The sequence below is a fragment of the Carcharodon carcharias genome, chromosome 9 (assembly GCF_017639515.1).
Source record: "Carcharodon carcharias isolate sCarCar2 chromosome 9, sCarCar2.pri, whole genome shotgun sequence".
In the NCBI taxonomy this organism is placed as follows: domain Eukaryota; kingdom Metazoa; phylum Chordata; class Chondrichthyes; order Lamniformes; family Lamnidae; genus Carcharodon; species Carcharodon carcharias.
The window spans coordinates 149,749,515-149,770,841 of NC_054475.1; the positions used below are offsets into that span (position 1 = coordinate 149,749,515).

The 21,327-nt window shown below is 44.4% G+C and overlaps 1 protein-coding gene across 2 annotated transcripts in view; it reads left to right on the forward strand.

Annotated features, from left to right (window-relative positions):
• The window catches only part of atg4a (autophagy related 4A, cysteine peptidase), a 53,087-nt gene that overhangs the window by 2,789 nt on the left and 28,971 nt on the right, over positions 1 to 21,327 (forward strand). For both annotated transcript variants that reach the window (XM_041194709.1, XM_041194710.1), the window contains exons 3-5: positions 3,925 to 3,996; positions 14,986 to 15,084; positions 19,176 to 19,277. In XM_041194709.1, coding sequence (XP_041050643.1) covers positions 3,925 to 3,996; positions 14,986 to 15,084; positions 19,176 to 19,277 — 273 coding nt within the window. The remainder of the gene's footprint in view (positions 1 to 3,924; positions 3,997 to 14,985; positions 15,085 to 19,175; positions 19,278 to 21,327) is intronic.

Below are 21,327 nucleotides of genomic sequence, written 5' to 3' on the forward strand. Positions count from 1 at the left end.
ACCTAAGGAGTAATTTGATAATGCTTACAGTAATCTAGCATTTTACTGCACTAAACCCCTACAAAATGCTGTGCATTGTATTTCAAACAGTGACTTTTGTTAAATTGACAAATGACTCGTTATTCTGTGGCAGCAATTTCACATAACCATGAGAGAAATGAATGTCCTTTTTGTTAGTGGCAAAGGTTGAGGAAAGAAAATTGTTCAGGACTCCAGGAAAATGTTTTTTACTCTTTAAGAATTAGAACCAACAAAATTAGTGGGTGAGCCCTGGGAATTTACTGAGCCCAATGAATGATGATTAAGTTGAAGCTTTCAAAACTGAAAGCCTAGTTCAGACACAAATGGAGGAGTAAATGGATCTGGAGTAGAAGAAATATGAAAGTATTGCAGTGAGGCAAACATAAGGGAGAAGGGAATAGAGGAATTTGGATTGGGGGCTGATGAAGAATGGCAGGAGATAATTAAAGCAGGGGAAAGTTCATGGACACCAATTTAGACCAAGTTGGATTGAATCAAGGTTCTGTTAAATTAAAACAAAATAGTCATTTGGCATGACAGAACTTGAATATTGCTGAAAAAAGACATGTTGTTGAAGCTTTGCACTCATCAGGACAATTCACAAGAATGCCAAATGTAAAGGGAACAACAATTTATAGTTCATGAGAGTCCTGATTGATTGGAAAGTGGACTCTGATTGGTAGAGGTGTTGCCATGGAGAATGCACCAGTTAACTGATGACCGACAGTTAATTGCCAAACTTTGTTTAAATTCAAACCAAGCAAGTTGACTCTAATTGCTCAAGGCATTGCCCTGGGGCGTGAACCAGAGAATGACTGTCACCTGTTTTGTTTAGCTGAAACATGCACAATGATTTGATGGCAGCATCCTGTTAGTGGTGAACACCATTCATGTTGCTACTGCATAGTAGCAGTGTGAAATGGCTAGCTTCACCTGTTGCTCAAATTTTTGAGATGCCTTACCCTTCCAAGTAATCTGAGGTAGACTGGGCACTTTTCAAGACCAAAATGGGCAGCCTTAGGCCCATTCATGAGCTTGCATGATATACAGCGCACAATTATCTGATCAGGGTGCAATTATCTCACAGGATGACTTTAATTCGCCCTATCTGAGCATCAAGCTTGTATGGTGAGAAAATGGACTCTATATTTACAAGGTTGCCGATATAAGGCCAAAGGAAACATAGAAAATAGGAGCAGGAATAGGCCATTTACCCCTTCGAGCCTGCTCCACCATTCATTATGATCATGGCTGATCATCCAACTCAATAGCCTGCTCCCGTTTTCTCCCCATATCCTTTGATCCCTTTCGCCCCAAGAGCTATATCTAACTCCTTCTTGAAAACATACAATGTTTTGGCCTCTTATAGTGTGTGGAACTGTACGAATTCCAATGCATATGTTGACCATTGAAGGTAGACTTGCTGTGGTAAAGAATCCCCTCAACTAGCATGTCAAGGAAAGTGAGCTCACTTGACTGCTCCGTTTCAACGATGAATTTGAGCGCAGGATGGAGTTCATTAAGTTCATAGCAACAAGAGTGGTCTTTGCCACTAACAGGATGCTGCCGTCAAGCCAAAAAACATTCTGCCTATCACACAAATCAGTAATATGATGTATGAATATGCTGTCATGCCCACATGTCCATTCTTGGCCTGCTGCAATGTTCCAGTGAAGCCCAACGCAAACTGGAATAATACCTCATCTTCCGATCAGGCACTTTACAGCCTTCCAGACTTAACATTGAGTTTAACAACTTCAGATCATGAACTCTCTCCTCCATCTTTCCCCTTTTTTTAATCCAATATTTAAATATTTATTTGTTTTTATTTACTTATTCATTTTTTTGTGTGTTTTTTATATATATATATATATATATATATATATATATATGTAGCCCCTGCTCCCACCACAGGGCCATATGTCACTTGTTTCTTTGTTGTGCTTTCACAGAATGCTGACCCTTGTTCTTCTATTAACACGTTCAGCTATCTTACCTTTATGCCACCATCAGCACCTTCTTTAGTCTTTAACGCCACCATTAGCACTCCTTATCTTGTGTCCATGACATTTTTAATCGATCTCTCCCAAGCTCCCACCTATCCCTGACCTTCTATTTTGCTCCACCTGCTCCACCCCCTCTTAAACAGTATAAAATCCATCACATTTCTACTTCTCTTTAGCTCTGAAGAAGAGTCATATGGACTCAAAACGTTAAGTTAACCCTCTCTCTTTCCCCACAGATGCTGCCCGACCCGCTGAGTTTTTCCAGCAGTTTCTGTCTTTATTATGAATTTCAGTACCAGTGTGATACTAGGTATGTAGGTTGTACGTACCAAAGACTAGAGGATTGTATCAAGCAGTATGTCCCTTTGGCTGTGCCCAACCAGCCCATGCTTGCAAAACTCAAAACACTGTGTCCAACATCGGATGTGATTCCCAGATTGGACAGCATTTGCTAAACAATCCTGAGTGTGCTAAGAATTACGCTGACAACCAATTCAAGGTTATCAGTTGGGCTCGCAGTGTGGGCACACTTATGGGTGCTAGAAGCTACATCAATTAATACACGGGGCCCTGTTCTTTGCAGACAGAAAGAACATGTACACACATTGTGCCTGTTTCAACTAAACAAAATAGGCGACAGCCATTCTCTGGTTCATTCTCCAGGGCAATGCTTTGACCAATCAGTCAATTTGCCTGGTTTGAATTTAAACAAAACTTGGCAGCTAACTGTCAGTCATCAGTTAACTGGTGTATCCTCTTTGGCAACACCTCCACCGATCAGAGTCTACTTGCCAATGAATCAGCGCTTTCCTCTCACCTCGCCTCTCCATGGCATAGTGGTATTATAGCTGGACTAGTATTCCAGAGACCCAGGGTGATCCCAGGTGGTGAAATTTGAATTCAATAAAAATCTGACGATGACCATGAAGCCATTGCCATTTGTTGTAAAAACCCATCTGGTTTAGGGAAGGAAATCTGCTGTCCTTACCTGGTCTGGCCCACATGTGACTCCAGACCCACAGCAATGTGGTTAACTCTTAAATGCCCCCTGAACAAGGGCCAGTGACACCCACATCCCATGAATGAATTGTCCTGATGCAGTGCAAGACAAAAAGCCTTGACAATGTGTGTCTATTTTCAGCAATACGTAGAATTGGATAAGGTGACAGAGTGCTAATGCTACTGAACTGATAATCTAGAGGTCTGAATAATAATACAGAGATTGAGAGTTCAAATCCCACCAGGGCAGTTTGAAATATTTTATTCATTTTTTTTAAATCTGGAAAAATAAAGCTCGTTCGATAAGAACGGACACCAGCTTCCTTCTCAGGGACAGTTAGGAATGGGCAACAAATGCTAACCTTGCCTGTGATGTCCACCAAATAATAAAAGTTGCAGTAAATGATTTAGTGTTCTCTACTGCGTCATCTGTACTTGTATCTCTGCCCCTCCCCACCACTTCAGAAATTCCATCAACAGTTTTAAGTATTCTCAGCACCAAATTACAAGGTGACAGACTCTGTAACTACAAAGACTGAACAAAAATAATATTTGGCAAAATTTGGGGTCAACATCTGTATATCAGGCCTGCCTTGGCACTATATTTCCCTACATCTGGCTGCAGGTGTTAGTACCACCATACCAAATGTGTAAGATTTAGCTCTGTGCTAGCATTCTTGTCTGAGTCATAAAGTTATGAGTGCAAACTGCAGAGAGCACAGATCCTTCTAGTTCAAGAGTCATTACATTGGGTAATAAATTCCTTAATGCACCAGTGTGTATATTCAGTGGCCTTGCACAATTTATCTTGACAGCAGCTCTAAAGCTACTGACATTAATGTACTTCATCACTTGGAGAGCAGTGTTACTTATTGAATGTTTCCTTTTTTTTAAACAGAAAGATCTGAACTCCTGTCAGACGTGAGGTCAAGACTTTGGTTTACGTACAGGAAGAAGTTTTCCCCAATTGGTGAGTATTCTGACTGCAATCAGCATGGTTTGGGATGCACTGCCCAGTTGTAGTGTGATGTGACATTAAAAGGCTCAAGTGGAAGGGGTGACACCTCTCCCTTCCTCCCCACCATCAATATTACTTTTGGGGTGCTCCTTCTTTCAAGAAAACAACTTGCACTAAAAAATCACCTTTAACACACATCTGGGCATGACCTTTAGTCCAATCATATTACTATAGGGAATAAAGTTCATTGCAGATAATTCTACCACAACCAATCCATGGCATTGTGTCTTGAATCTTCCTGTGTAGATTCCACCCTAAAGACCAACAATGGGACACTTAGTCATTCTCTTGTTGCCATAGCTTGTTCTCATCCAGATTGCTTGGCATAGTGGAATGTTCAGGGCATTGACAATCAGTTTTTAAGCCTGCACTGAATCAGCTCATCTCAGCAAAGGTGGTGATGGCCTGAGCATTCTTGGGCCAGGGAAATTGACAATAATTGGCCAACATGACTGTTATTGATCACTGTCTAGTGAAGGGATAAATGCTATAAATGCATTTGGTTAAATGGTGTACTAGAATAAAATGGGACTCAGTTGTGGTCATTCCCCATTCTTGAAGAGCCCCTCAACCCTTCTGTATAGGCTTATGCATGACAATAGCTGCTTGACTGAGGTACTGAAAGCTGCCACTGCCCTTCAGAACGTTAACTGGGTGCATAAATGTTTTGAAAAAGGGAAGCATTGGGGACGAAAATTGGGGTGAGAGTATGTGCTCAAGACCAGGAGAGGGGCTTGAACACGCAATCTTCCAACTTGGGCGGAAGTACTACCAACTGAGCTAACCTGATCCATCTTCCTAATAATTTCTTAGTGCACAGGGGGTAGACAATGTTTTCCAGTAAAGCTCCCAACATAGGGAGGCTTAAAATGATTTATTCTTTCAATTTGTGCCTTCCTGCCTGTAGCCTGTCCAACCCAAACATTTTCGTGGTCTGAGAGAAGGACGGTGCTGTTTAGCTGTCCAAGGCATCTAGAGTCTTTGGGTATCTTTCAACTGTGGAAAATGCTCGATCTTCATTCAAAAGAGGTGGGACCAGAGACAGACCAGCCTGCAATTTCCTGCTACTGGCCGGTGTGCTGGTCCCCCATAATGGTCCTGCCTCTGGGTGTTTTTCATGGAGGCAGGATCAGGGTGGTGGGGGTGGGATTTGATGCAGTGGGTAGCCCATTAGGCCAATTAAAGGCCTATTAAAGCGTCTCTGCACACGCCGATTAGGATTTTCTAGTTGGGATGCGGGAACACCTGCTGATGCTGAATCATGGCTGAGGGATAGAGCCAGTCTCCTAGTAGCAGACCAGAGCATTCCATCACCTGGGAAACTGGCCCCCACCACCAATCCCCCACAGCCCTGCCAGTCATTCAGTGGAGGGGTTGCTCCTCAGTGATGACAGCCTGGCAAGCTGTCATTCATAAATTTATAAAAGCTCTTCAGATGGTGGCTCTATTTTGAGCCGCTTTCATTGAGAGCTTGCACATCTCACAATAGGACTTCCAATCCCTGTGTGGAAGGCCTCCTATTGGACCTCCAGCCTTGGGATGCCATCCTCCCTCCTTAACTGGATGGAACTCCTTAAAAGTTGCTCTTTGTGGGTTCCTGGCCTGTATTTCCTCCCAACAATGGTATTGGGTTCCACAAATGAAAACCAAGCCCTGCCTCTCCATGGCACCTCAGGTGTGTAAATATTGTCTGTGCTAACAAACATTCCGCCACTCTGCTGTAGCTCTGAGTCATTTGGCAAAGATGTTTAAACAGTAAACACAACAATGGTCTCCTACAGCACACTCAGAATTAAGAGCTTCATGATCACCTGGTTAGATTCCTAATTCATTTTAATGCAAGAGAGATGATGGGAGTCAATGATTTTCCAAAACATAAGGCACTTGTGATGTTGAAAGATGTTGAAATAAAGAATTGATACGCGCTTGTGAGCTTGATTCCAAATAAACAGAATTTTATGGTCCCCGGCGGGAGATTTGCAGGCAAAGGGACCAGTAAAATTGCCTGGGTGACGTTTCTGCTGTCCTGCCACCCACCCGACTGGTCTGCAATTTTTAATTGAATTGGAGAGGCCTAGGGCGGCCCAGGGGGAAAGCCCGTGAAGGTCACCCTGCTCGGTCCTCGGGGGGGCAGCAGGGGGGTTGGGTCACCTCCCTCATTGGCCCCCTATCCACATCAGGTTCACCTTCCTCCCCCACCCCCTGCAAGGTCTCCCCATCCATGGGTGCTCCCTCCCTCCCTGGCCTCTCCATCAAGAGCCCCATCCCTCTCCCTAGGCTTCACCTCTCTTCCCTGCTGTAAGACCACCATCCCCCCCACCAAGTCCAAGGATCCGGGGATTGTCTGTAGTTCCAGTCCTGACCACTGCTGCCGCAAGCGCACGGGGACTACAAAACTGCTGGCCAGTCTGATTGTCCAGCAGCTCTTTGAGGCAGGACCTCCACCCGAATGAGGGGCGGGAGTATACTCTCTAGTCAACTGACCCTCCTTGGTGGGTCAGGAAACCTAACCTAACCATTCTAAAAATCATGCTCCAAATCTGGGTGTGAAGACGCCTTTTTTATCCCTTGGTTTCCTCACAAGACCATTCCTGTTAACTTGCAAACCAGCTAAAAATTGCAAATGGGTGTCAAAATTGGTGACGTTATAATGACTGGCAGGTGCTCATTGTTTCTTTGGTTATTACAAGGCACAGACATAGAAACCAGAGAAAAGTTATGGTGCAGAAAGAGGCCATTCAGCCCATCTGCGCTGGCCAAAAAGAGATAAAAGAAACTAGCCACTCATTTTAATCCCACTTTCCAGCACCTGCTCCATAGCCTTGCAGGTTACAGCACTTCTGCTGCAGATCCAGGTACCTTTTAAATGAGTTGAGTGTTTCAGCCTCAACCACTAGCTTGGGCAGTGAATTCCAGATGCCCACCACCCTCTAGGTGAAAAATTATTTCCTCATGTCCCCTCAAATCCTTCTACCAATCACCTTAAATCTATGCCCCCTATTAATTGACACCTCAACTTGGGGAAACAGTCTTTCCTGTCTACCCTATCTAGGCCCCTCATAAGTTTGTGCACCTCAAATAGGTCATCCCTTAGCTTCCTCTGTTCTAAGGAAAGCAACCCCAGCCAAACCAATCTCTCCTCAGCTGCAATTTTCAAACCCTGACAATATTGTTGTAAATCTCCTCTGTATTCTCTCCAGAGCAATTATGTCCTTCCTGCAATATGGTGACCAGAAATGTACACACAGTTCCAGCTGTGGCCTAACCAGTGTTTTTTACAGTTTCATCATTATATCCCTGTTTCGTATTCAATACCTCGTCCAAAAAAAGAAAGCATTCCGGATGCTTTCTAGTCCACCTCCCCTGCCATCTTCAAGGACATGTGGACATCCAAGGTCTCTCAATTCCTCAACCCTTCTCAATAACTTACCGTTTATTGAGTATTCTCTTGCTTTGTTTTCCCTCCCCAAATGCATTACCTCACACTTTTCTGGATTGAATTCCATTTGCCACTTCTCCGCCCACTCAGCCAAACCATTGATATCATTCTGGGGTCAACAGCTGTCCTGTTCCTACCAACTACAAGGCCAATTTTTGTTTCGCCTGCAAATTTCCCAATGATGTCTCCCACATTTAAGTCTAAACCATTAGTATGTGCAACAAACAGCAATGAGGCAAACTGCATAGATGCATTTAAAAGGAAGTTGGCCAAGTATGTGGAGGAGAAAGGTGAAGATTATGTTGATAGGGTTGGAGAAAGATGGGAGGAGGCTCTGGTGGATAAACACTGGCATAGGTCAGTTGGGCCGAATGGCCAATTTTTTTTGCTACAAATTCTGTATAATTCTACATCATATCATAACACCTGGCAGCACAGTTTTCTTTAACCACAGAAAGCTTCCTTTGGTGTTTTTTTTTTTAATTTATTTACAGGATGTTGGTGTTGCTGGCTAGGCCAGCATTTATTGCCTTGAGAAGGAGATGGTGAGCTGCCTTATTGAACTGCTGCAGCCCCTGTGTTGTAGGTACACTCACAATGCTGTTAGGGAGGGAGTTCCAGGATTTTGACCCAGAGACAGTGAAGGAACAGCAATATATTTCCAAGTCAGGATGGTGAGTGGCTTGGAGGGAACTTCCAGGTGGTGGTAGTTGCCCCCCTTGTCCTTCTGGATGGTAGTGGTCGGGGATTTGGAAGGTGCTGCCTAAGGATATTGGTGAGTTTCTGCAATGCACCTTGTAGATGGTACACACAGCTGCCACTGTTCCTTTGGTGTGGTCCACTGATCTGTATTAACCTTAATTGCACCAGTATGACATTTCAGCTGTCCACTCCAGCTGTCCTTATGGGTTTTGAATGCGATTACTAATTTGTGCTGAATTATAGGGGTATTTGTGTTATGGACTTGTGCTCAACAGGAACCATGTTGAGATTGCCCATCCTTGTTTCACATGGGACCCATAGTCAGCAGAGTGGCAATGGTCAGGCGGCAGGTTGCCTAAACATCTTGTTCAACGAGTATCTTGGATAACATGAAAAAAAAGGTATAGAGTGTCAGCATTGTGTAGATGCAGTTTTTGAAGGATATGCACTTAATTTGGGTTTCTTCATCAAAACATTCAGAAATACATGCTTCCTCAAATCCAGCAAAATTGGTAGCTTTGTGAATTTTCTCATACACACTCCAGAAATTCATCTGACACAGTATTATTGCTAATTTGGTTTGCCTAGTCCATATGTAAATTAAAGTCACCCATGATCACTGTAGCACCCTTGTTACGTGTATCTCTAATTTCCTGTTTAATGCCATCCCCTACCTTATCACTACTGTTTGGTGGTCTATGGACAACTCCCACTAATGTTTTCCGCCCCTTGCTGCTCCTTAGCTCCACCCAGACTAACTCTACATCTAGATTTTCTGAGCCAATATTCTCTCTCACTATCGCACTGATTTCATCCTTAACCAACAATGCCATTCCACCTCCTTTTCCTTTTTGTCTGTCCGTCCTAAATATCGGATACCCTTAGATATTCAGTTCCCAGCCTTAGTCATTCTGTAGCCATATCTACTTAATCGCAATCATATTGTACCAGTTTGCATCTATTTGCACTGTTAATTCATCTAACTTATTGTGAATGCTCCATGCATTCAGATGCAGTGCCTTTCGACTTTTTAAAAGTTTTACACATTTTTTTTGTACTATGGCCCTGTTTGCTGCTAGCCCTTGTTTCCTCTGCCTTCCACTTCTGCTTTCTACTTTTCTGTCTTTCATTCCTATCTTTGTTTCCCTCTCTTGTGTCTCCCCGCTCAGGTTTCCATCCCTCTGCCAACCTAGTTTAAACCCTCCCCCACAGTACTAACGAATACCTCTGCGAGGATACTAATCCCAGTCCTGCTATGTTGTAACCAGTCCAGCTTGTACAGGCCCCATCTTCCCCAGAATCAATCCCAATGCCTCAGGAATCTAAATCCCTCCCTCCTACACCATCTCTACATCTGGTCTATTATCCTATTTCTGACCTCGCTAGCACGTGGCACTGGGAGTAATCCTGAGATTGCTACCTTTGAAGTCCTGCATTTTAATTTTATTTCCTGGCTCCCTATATTCTGCTTTCAGGGCCTCATCCTTATTTTTACCTATGTCGTTGGTACCAATACAGACCACAACCTCTAGCTGCTCCCTCCTTCAGAATGTTCTGCAGCCCCTCAGTGACATCCTTGACCCTGGCACTGGGGAGGCAACATACCATCCTGGTGTCATGTGTGCAGCTGCAGAAATGTCTACCGATTCCCCTTATGATAGAATCCCCTATCACTATTGCTCTCCCACTACCCCCCGCCCCCCCCCCCCCCCCCCCCCCCCCCCCCCCCCCCCCCCCTTGTAGTTGAACCACTTGTGGTGCCACGATCTTGGTTGCTGCAGCATTCCCCTAAGAAACCATCTCCCCCAGCTGTATCCAAAGCACAAAATTTGTTGGAGAGGAAGATGGACCCAGGGGACTCCTGCACTACCTGCCTAGTGCTTCTACTCTGTCTGGCAGTCACCCATTCCCTTTCTGCCTGTGCACTCTTTACCTGCGGTGTGACCACCTCACTGTACGTGCTATCCACAAAGATCTCAAGCTTGCAGATGCGCAGCTCTAGCTCTGAAACATGGATTTTGAATAGCTGCAGCTAGAGACACTTCCTGTACACATGGTCACCCTGGACACTGGAAGTGTCCCTGACTTCCTTCCTACATCGCATGGGAGAAGCATTCCACTTGGCAAAGCTGTCCTGCCATGGCTTCCTTAAATTACTCCCTTTACTTTTACTTCCTTTAGCTTAGAGAATATTAAGGAAAGAAGAAATACTTACCAGGTCCTACTTACCAAGGCCGCAGCTCTTCTTACTGAGAAAAGGTAGAAAATGAAGGATCACCTCCTTCCCTCTTCGGTGAACTCCCTCTCTCACCAAACTCCAACTGAAGCACTGTAGTGCAGAAAAAAGCAGAACTGTAGATGGCTTGCTTTTATGCTGTCTGAATCTAGCTTCTGAAAACCTGTTTAAGCTAGTTAACTAATTTACTAGCTACAGCTGCAAGCAGCGCCTGTATAACCCCCGTTTTAAAGCTGGACAAAAACTCACCTTCTCCCAACCCAATGAGAGAGGGCAGAGAAAGCCAGTAGGGTGGGAGGGGAAAGGGGAATGGTGAAGGGGTGACGGTAGTAGTAGAAGGGACAGCGAGGGTGGTTGGTGGGGACTTGGAGGCACACACAGACCCTGGGGTGGGAAGGAGGAGGTTGGGAAGGTCAGTGTGGATGGGGGTGAGATTCTCAGAAAGATGGTGATTGTGCACTTTCATCTGGATATCGCGGAAAGAAAAGGGTTCTGGCTGGTAGGTGATGGTGGAGAGGTGGAAGGTGATGTTGGGGGGGTGTTGACAGTGATGGAGGAAAGGAGAATTACCTGGAAAAACTCAGCAGGTCTGGCAGCATCAGCGGAGGTCATGAGGACTCGAAACGTCAACTCTTTTCTTCTCCGCCGATGCTGCCAGACCTGCTGAGTTTTTCCAGGTAATTCTGTTTTTGTTTTGGATTTCCAGCATCCGCAGTTTTTTTGTTTTTATATTATGGAGGAAAGGATATCGGCGACCGGGGGATGGGAAAGGACGGGGGAGCTAAAGACAAACTTCACCAGTACCGTGCTTCTAAAATCGAAAGTGAAAGGAGCCTCGTGCTGGGTGGGAACTGGTGCTGCACAGGAGTGTGATCAGTGGGTGGGCGGAGATGCAGGTTAGCTCAGATGGACAACTGAAAGGGAACCCCAGCAGGCAGCATACTTGGCACAGTGAGATGAGTGTGATTGATGAAGGCACCGCATGCATGGGAGAGTGCTTGCACGAAGCTCAAAGGCCCTGCCCATGCATACTTCTCCCTCCAGAATCACTCGTGGGCTGGCTACATGCAGCTGAACTGCTAGTGCGTGGGGAAGGGGAGGGGTGAATGCAGGGGGAGGACTCGCATAGCCTGTAAGTGATGCTGAAAGACACCATTACATGTTATTCAGTGAAAGTGAATATGTTTTCAGGTTATTGTGACAAAATGTGTTCACCCATGCAACCACTTGTGATCAGAAATTATGAACTTTTTTATCACTTCTAGGTGCTGTCTTGACATCCACAGCAGGGACGGAGACTGCCTGTGCAATGGTTTCATTGGCTGTCCTCCTGTGGGCTAGCTGCTCTCTCTGTAGTGACAGAGATTGATGTTGAGGGGGTTCCAGGCAAAGGGGACTCAGAGGAAAAGGACAGCTTCTGAGATTCCTGAGTGGATGACTCAGGGATGTCGAGCTGCCGCTGCCCCTCCCTTTGGGTGCCCGAGGACCCTGGCCTGACTCTTTGGGTGGTAGGAGCATCTGGAGGGATGTCGAGGCGCCCCATTTCCCCCTCGCGTCGAACCTCAAGGCCTGAGCTCTCCAGAAGATGCACACACAAGTCATTGGAGGCAACAGGGCCAATCATTGCACAGGCAGTCTCCACCCCTGCTGCGGATGTCAAGGCAGCACCTAGAAGTGATAGAAAAGTCAATAATTTCTGATCACAAGTGGTTGCATGGGAGAACATATTTTGTCACAATAGATTCTGAAAACATATTCACTTTCACTGAATAACATGTAATGGTGTCTTTCAGGAACTCACCCAAGGCTACTGTAATGGAGTGCAGGTCTGCGAGCACCTCCGTGTTCTGCTGGACCAGGGTCTCCAGGCATCTGCCTTCCTTCCCATGGAGACCTCCATACGCGCACATGTAGGCACCACTTCATCAGAGAGCAGGCAGACACACTCCAAACTCATGTGCCAATCTGAGAGCTTCAAACAGCTTTGCATGATGTTCCCCACCTTCTACTGACTCTCTACGATAAGTTGGAAGGCCTACCTCACAGATGCCTCTTCCTCAGCAGTCTTCCGAATGCCGTGGGAGCTAGGCTGAACCTGCCTCCCTCTGCTACAGACACGTGTCCATGTGATCACCAGATTGTGAACCTGATCCTGCTCTAGATCTAGATCCCACCAAGGTGTGTCTCTGCACTGGTGCAGGGTGTGGGTAAGCGCTGTGACAGGCTTCCTAGCTGTTTATTTCCAGCTCTTAAATGGAGGAGGTGTCCTCTTGGCTGGAGGTGAGGACCTGGATGGAGCTGAGGGACTGGCTGGCTAAGGATGTCGGTCGCTTGGCAGAGCTCCCTGTGAACCAAGGTAGAGATGATTAGTACATGGCAGCAGAGTCGCAAGCAGGAGCGAGAGCACTCTCCGTTGCATTGAGAGAGGGATGGCTTGGTGCAGGATCCTCAGTGGGTGTTCGGCACCGGCCTCACCGTCATCGCAGGCATGGTCCATGTCCTCACCAGTTAGCGCGATGGCATGGTCCTCAAAGGTCAGTGAGGCGTCTAATGTGGGCCACTCCACCCCTGGGCTGGGACCTCTCTCTCTGCTGCTGTGAGCCAGCTTTTCCTGCATGAAAACAGATGGCGAGAATGTGAGCAGGGCACATGGCACTGCGTGGAATGTTTGTGTGGTGAGCAGAGCTATGGACGGGATGAGGACGCTAGCTCGAGAGGATTTGAGCCGGATGGAGATGTGAGGGTGTGTGCGAGAATTAGTTGTCAAGATGTTTATAATGTTATTGGAAATTATTTTAAAATACAGTTTAGTGTGTGTGTCTGTGTCTTAATTGGATTAGAGCCAACTGGTCTAGAGGCTTTGAAGTATAGAAGAGAAGTAAGCTTGAAATGGTAATTTGGTAAACATGAGGCCATTTGCATTTTTCTTTAAACAAACTATTGTAGTTTGGATTGAAAGAGAGGGAGTGGAATATTACACCTAACCAGGTGAAGCTCAGAAACGGTGTGTGTGTTTATTTTTCCCAAGGATTACTAATAAAGTGGGTATTATGAAAAGGTCTCATTATTAGAAGAGGTAAAGTTCAAAAGATATAGTGATACAATGAAAATTTGCATTCAAAGAGGAAATATGTATAAAGGAAGAGAAGGTTGTTGGTGAAAAGGGGAGGGATTCTAAGATCTAAGCCTCCAGCCTGTAAGCCTCAAGCTGCTGTCTGCAAGGACCCAGAGCTGAAAGTAACTCATTTTGAATGCGACTGTCCAGACTGTGCTTTGCCAGGAGTCTGTTTAAATGTGTTTTACTGTTGCTTTAATGGAGGTGTAACTAGGAGTCAGGTTAATTAAGGGATTTTTATAGTTATTATAGTAGTAATTTTGTAGATATTTGTATGTGCTTACAATCTTTCTTGTATTAATAAATGTTTAATTTAGTTTTATAAAAATTCCCTGAGACTCGGTGGTCTTATTACTACTGAATTCAAAGCCTGCATCTCGAAACATACAAATTGCAAAAATTGGTTTTGACAGTTGTTTCAAGTTTCCTTCTGGGATTTGAACAGCTCAGCATTTACCATTGGCTATGTCATAATATAGTGGTGTTGTCCCTTGAGGTGTGAGATCCCTGTGGATGTATGATGGATTTGTGAGTATGTGAGTTGAGTGATGAGAAGAGTGACGACCTGGCGGAACTGATGAGACCATTCACCCTCTTTCTGCACTGGGTGGCTGTCCTCTTATGCAGGGCCACTGCCACCGCCTCCCATGATGGATTGGTAACCTTGCTTGCTGGCCTTTGCCCAGAGCTAGAGTAGAGGACTTCATGATGGGCCTCCATTGTGTCCAGTAGGCGCTCGAGGGAGGCATTGCTAAATTTGGGGGCAGCTTGTTTCCTCCCTTTGGCATCCTTCAGCTTTCAGCAGTTTTCTATCCCTTGAAGACTGCTAGCTCTTTGCAGGGGTCGCCTTTAAACATGCGCCCAGTTTACTGAAGCTGGATGTGACAGCGGGGTGGGTGAATGAGAGGCCATCTTTCCCTGGAATGCACGATTAATGAGGCAGGATTGGGACAATACACGTGAAAAGCCGCCATTACGGGCAACGGATAAAACATCCATTTTCCTGCCTGCTACCACACTTAGTGCAAATCTGGAATGATTCCATCAATGGTGTGTGAAATCGTTTGAGAGGGTTCAGAGAAATATAATGACTTGTTATATAAATACAAATTATACATAAAATCACTTTCTATCATAGCATTCAGCATATGTGGCCAGGTAGCTGGGTTTTTGTTAGAATATGTCTAATTTTATAATTTTTCAATGAATCAACAGGGACAGTGAAATATATAAAGCCATTAAAAATTCAAACCACATTTAACAAATATTACATTGCTATAATCATATACAATATATAAAATGTGTTTATGTTTTACAAAGAAGTGTTAGATTGTCTGAAAATATAAAATGTTCATAACCAAATGCGAATCATCAGGTTGACAGTAACTTGCTCACACTTGGCTGGAGGTGCTGAGAGTTGTAATAAATCCTCTGTTTCTATTCACACAGGGGGGACTGGTCCCTCGTCTGATGCTGGCTGGGGATGTATGTTGCGCTGTGGACAGATGATCCTGGCACAGGCATTAATATGCAAACACCTAGGGATAGGTGAGTCTTAATGGTAACCACTCATTTCAAAAACCTGAACCATATAGAAGTTGAGCCAGATGAGTGTCATGTTGTTGGAACACCAGCTTTGGGATTGGGTGTACTCCCAAGGAGACACCCTTTTTCACTACTATCCAGAGGATAAAAATAATCCCTATCAGATCTTTTAAATAACTTAAGAGTAGATTGCCCTGTCTCACATAAGGATCTGATTAATGCAAAATAGGCAAAATTAGAAATCAGTTCACTGTCAAAGGAGACTGTAGTTATCCACAACCTTACTGTGTAATTCATTAACTTTATAATCTTGTCCCTTACTGAAGCTTTCCCTGCCTGAATATGCTTCACATTACCTGCCTTTTTAAAAATTCGTTTATGGGATGTGGGTATCGCTGACAAGGCCAATATTTATTGTCCTTGAAAAGGTAGCGGTGAGCTGCTGCCTTTAAGTGCTTGGCTCTTGAATTGTTGCAGTCCATGTGGTGTAGGTACATCCAGAGTACTGTTAAGGGGGGTGCGCCAGGATTTTGACTAGTGACAGTGAACAAACAGCAATATAGTTCCAAGTCAGGATGGTGCGTATGACTTGGAGAACTTGCAGCTGGTGGTATTTTCAAGCCATTGTGTTGGTGACATGTCACCAAGCCATATCCTGGTCTCTCTCCTTACTCCCTGACACCACCACCTCTTTTGAACACCTTCCCTAGTTCCGGCATTTGCTCTTTAAAAACCCTCCAACCCTGTTACCAACCTTACTCTGAGTCTTTTATCAAGATATATTCCATGTTACTTCCCTCAGTCTTGGTACTGTGTGACTCCTCGAGCAGAATGGCATAGATGGCTCCCGCCCACTCCTGGAAGCAAAGTCGGCGCCAGCCTGCCCCGCAGCCAAAACATGCTGTGTGCAGGCTAAATAGGGGAAGTGTGGGACTTCTATCCCTCACTGGGGAAGAAGTCCCACCCTCTGGAGCTGCCAGCCAATCCAATTGGCCAGCAGCTCCATCAGTCCCAGGAGCGCCACGAGCGCATTAGTGGGCGCTGCCAGGACTGCAACAAGGAACACGAAGAAGATCCATGGGGTCCCGGAGTAAAGTAAGTCCGCGGGGTCTTGGACAGGGAGAATTTGGGCAGGTTAGAAAGGGGTCAGGGAGGTGGGGTGCTGTGTTTAACGGTGGCAAGTGGGTAGGAAGAAAGGGGGTGGTTCTATCTTGGGGGGCTACCCACTACCTGCAAAGGCACCCCACAAAGATAATACCCCCCATTTCCTTCCCATTCTTTGTAAAAGTTTTTAAAAAAGCGACCTGCCCACTTCAGCCTGACTGCCCACGCCAACTGTTTTATGGCATGGGCAGCGTATTATCGGGGTCAATTGGCTTGATAATAAGCCTAATTTATCCTTAATTATCTATTTAAATATGGCGAGTCAACTGCCAATTTCAGTGCCCCCCCCCCCTCCCCCCCCAATGTATTATGGGGGTGAACAGGAAGGTGATAGGGTGCCCCCCTTGCCAAAAACACGCAACATGTATCTAAAATGCAGCCCCTCATCTTCCATGATTTTAGTCTTCATTTCAACTCACCTTTCCCTTTCTCATCTGATTACACTCCCTCCTGTACTCCCATAAGCTCCTGCTTCATACAACCTACCAAAGTTCACAGCCACTCCCTTGACATTACCGTAGGCAAAGCCGTCTCCAATCACTTTCTTGTGTCCCTCATCAGCTGTGGGATGAAACATTTAAGTTATGAAGAGAGGTTGGATAGACTTGTGTTGTTTTCGTTGGAGCAGAGAAGCCTGGGGGGCAACCTGATCGAGGTGTACAAGATTATGAGGGGCATGGATAGGGAGCAGCTGTTCCCCTTAGTTGAAGGGTCAGTCACAAGGGGAAATAAATCAAGGTGAGGGGCAGGAGACTTAGGGGGGATGTGAGGAAAAACATTTTTATCCAGAGGGTGGTGAAGGCCTGAAATGCGCTGCCTGGGAGGGTGGAGGCGGGTTGCCTCACATACTTTAAAAAGTACCTGGATGAGCACTTGGCACATCATAACATCCAAGGCTATGGGCCAAATGCTGGTATATGGGATTAGGTAAGTAGGTCAGGTGTTTCTCACGTGTCGGTGCAGCCTCGATGGATTGAAGGGCCTCTTCTGCACTGTGTGATTCTGTATTCCCTTAGTCCCTTCCAAATCCACTTCCTTCTGTTCCATTGCTGGGTGAACTCCAACTCTTCCCCTTCCACAACAAGAGTCATTTGCAGTTGCATTTTAAGTTTCCAGCTGTCTAACCTTTGGCCTCCGTCCACCATGATATTTCGGCAGCTGTCGATATGCTCCACTATTTCCTCACGTCCATTTTTAAATGCCTTTGTTTCCAGTAAACCCTTGTTCTCTCTGATCCTGATCTTTCTCTTGGCATGGTCCCTCTTTACTCCTTCAAGTCAACAAGATTTAGTTATAAGCATATTTGGTACACAATTAGCTTAGTCATCTATCACCGGCATCCAGCATTATTGGGCATTGCTTTTCTCTGCTAAAACCTCTTAGTAATCTAGGATCATCCTAGAAAATATAGATATCTCCAGAGTAAGGAGCTATCCAGCTTTTTTTTCTCCACTGTCCCTTTTACCCTTCTCCCCTTACTCTATCTACCCACATCCCCAACAATTGCAGGGAGCTCATGCACTTCTCTGCAATAAGATTGAGACCATCTGTTCAGTTGCTTGTGCTGCATCCCCAGTGTCACTCTCTATTTTCTCTCTCATTTTCCCTCATTTCCCCTTCAAGCTCATCTTTTCCACAAAATCCAGCTCCTACCTTCGAACCTGTTCCCACTAAACTGCTGATCACCCAACTTCCCTTCCTGGCCCCCATGATAAGTATTGTAAATAATTCACTCTCCTCGCATACCAGAACCCTCACTTCCTACAGTCATCATTCCCCCTCAAAAAAACTCACCCTTGAATCCTCTATCCTTGCAAACTAGATCCATCTATTCCTCTCAAAAGTCCTTTATTGACTCCCAAAACTGTACCCACCTTTCTTACCATATTTGCATCTCTTCAATCTGCCACAGCACTAAAACTAATCAACGTCATAAGTATCATTCTATTTGACTGTGGTGTAGTATCCCACTTTATCCTTCACAACCTTGCAGCCTTTGACACAGTCAACTACACCATTCTCCTCCAGTACCTTTCCTCTGTTGTCCAATTCAATAAGACTGTGCTCCCTTGGCTCCACTTTCATTCATCCAGTCGTAGACAAAGAATTTTTGGCAATGCTTCTCTTCCCCTCCCTGCACCATGAACATGGGATTCCACAAAGGATCTATCTGTGAGCCCTCTTCTTTAGCTGCATGGGATCAAGTTTCACATGGATGCTGATGACACTCAGCTCTACCTCCGTTACCTCTGTTTATCTGTCCACTGCCTCTTTGTTGTCAGACTGTTTGTCCAACATTTGGTCCTGTGTGAGCCACAGTTTCCTCTGTTAAAGATTGCAAAGACCAAAGCCATTGCCTTTGGACCTACTGCTAACTCATTTTTAAAAAATTGAGTATTTTGTTTCAAACTGTAAGTAATGTCACAACTGAAGAAGCTGTTCTGAAATGTTGTGATGCATGATACAGTTTAAGTTACTCAATCAGGTTAATGACTGATATCTCAACTGAATTTAAGTCAGTTGCCTCCCACTGCCTGGCTCATTAACCCCTCCCAGTCAGCATCTTGTATTATTAAGTGTCTTTATTTATATGAATTCAACTGCCTTCCATAGTTTCTTCTGTGTAAAATTAAGAAAAGCTATTTTCCTAAATTGCCATTGGTTTATAATGCATTTATCCAGCTGTTAGATTCAGGACAGTGTTCATTACCGAGCCCTACTGATGTTAATTAAGATTCACCAAGTCAGGGCCAAATAATTCTTCTTGGCTGATTTTTCCTTACCAGCTATTCTGTTTTAAACAGAAATACTGAAACTAGTGGGTTTTTATAGTTAATACTTGACAAATAGCTTTTAAACAGAGCATAATCAGTATTTTGAACTAGTATTTTTATATGCTTTAATTGATTAATTGAATGGTATTGTTGTAGATTGGCGATGGGAGAAAGGCAAATGGCAGCCTGAGCAGTATCATCGCATTCTGCAGTGTTTTCTGGACAGGAAGGACAGCTGTTACTCAATTCATCAAATGGGTAAGTGAAACAACATTTTTTTTTGAACAACAGTAAATCTATAAGAAAGAATATATTGGACAATTGCTGCCCCCTCAAAACATGAAAACACTAACTGTTAACATCGAGGTGTCCTTAACACTTTTTTTTCTTTTCCAAATTGAAATAGTCTGGTATTGCATGCTGTAGTTCTGGTCACAGTTCTGGAACTGCAGCTTGAGAAGTGGAATCCTTTCATAGAGCAGCACCTGCTGTGGATGTGGGTTGTGGGTTGGGGTTGTAGCACACGACATAACTTGATAACAGTTTTCTGTGTGAACTGTAACCTTTGCGATCACTGCTCCTTGGACAGCTGGAGGTAACAGCATCTCTTACCTGTGTATTCTTGGGTCGGGTACTGGTGGAAACTGTGTGTTTCACATGCTGTTTCTTTACAGCCAGTATAGTTCGAATATGAATCTCAGCTACAGATGGTTGCTGATGCAGAATCAATTATTTTAAAAACAAAATGAGGTAGTTGACTGAAAAAGAAGAATGTTTAAAGGGCATAGAGATTGAAGAGAAGGGCGGGATTAGATTAGGGGGCATATGTGAAGGAAACCACTGTCTTACTAGCATGGAGTTGTGTATATCTGGATCAGTCAAGTTTTTCCTCACATAATGATCACCTAATCTTAGTGGGAAGCATCAAACAGATTGTGTATTGAGAGAAAGGCAGCACTGGACTACATGTCATGTCGTACTGTTAAGTGCTTGACTCAAGCAGATGCTTTGGAGCTGACCATTTTCCCACTCTGTTCATGTGGATAGGTGTGTGGGTAGTGGAGAGGAAAGTGGGAGAAAAGTAAATGCTTCTTTTGGGACCTGAGCAAAGAAGGGTCATGTCTGTACTGGCAACAGCCCTTCCTTCAGTATAAGGAGGAGAAGAAAGGAAGGACAGCTGTTACTCAATTCATCAAATGGATAAAGGAAACAACATTTTTTTAACAACAGTAAATCCATAAGTGAGAATATATTGGACAATTGCTCCGCCCTCCAAAAATAAAGATAAACATATGAAAACACTAACTTAGCATCAGGGTGTCCTTAACATTTTTTTCTTTTCCAAATTTTAATCATCTGATATTGCATGCTGAAGTTTGGAACTCCTTATTCCTCTGAACAGCATTTGTTTTTGTAGCAGTCCAATGTATTCTAACCCAGAAGGAAAAAACAGATCGGACCAGGAATCTTATTTCCCAGTTTTACCGGTGTTCCATTTTAAAGTATACAAGACCAGCTAGGACCAATATTCTTATTTCCCAGTTTTTACTGTTTTCTCCTTCTGGGAAATTAACATTGAACTGTGAATATTTTTGGGAGAAATTGTGTCAGTAGTTATTGACATGCTCAGAACTAGGTGCATGCAAGACAGCTAATATACAATGCCCTGACAAGTTAGTCAGAGGATTAGTCAACTTGCTACCGCTACTGACCATGATGTGGTGCTTTATAACCCTGAGACACTCGGACATCACCTGATTCTACAACTAGCTCACTGTGGGAAGTTGAATTTGAGCATCGTTCACGCATTGGCATGAACTCTAAGTTCTAGATATGAATCTGGTTTCTCACTGAGTAAGAGTTGGAGGAAGGATGACCAACTGTTCCAGAATTTACGGGATTGTCCAGTAGCTGGGCTTTGTCATGTGTCCTGGGGTTTTTGAGGCCAGGAACTGTTTTTCCCAAATTAGCAATGTCGGAGCTTTATGCAGTACTCTGGATCCAATCTGACCAAACCACAGAGTTGGACTGAATCAATTAACATCCAAACTTAAGATAAAGGTAAAATACTGCGGATGCTGGAAATCTGAAACAAAAACAAAAAATGCTGGAAAAACTCAGCAGGTCTGATGGCATCTGTGGAGAGAAAGGCAGAGTTAATGTTTCAAGTCCGTATGATTCCTCTTCAGAGCTATAGGGGAGTAGAGATGTGGTGAAATTTATACCATTTAAATGGGGGTGGCACACGTGAATCTGGATGGAAGGTCAGCGATAGGTGGAGGCAAAGGAGAGATTGCAAAAGATGCCA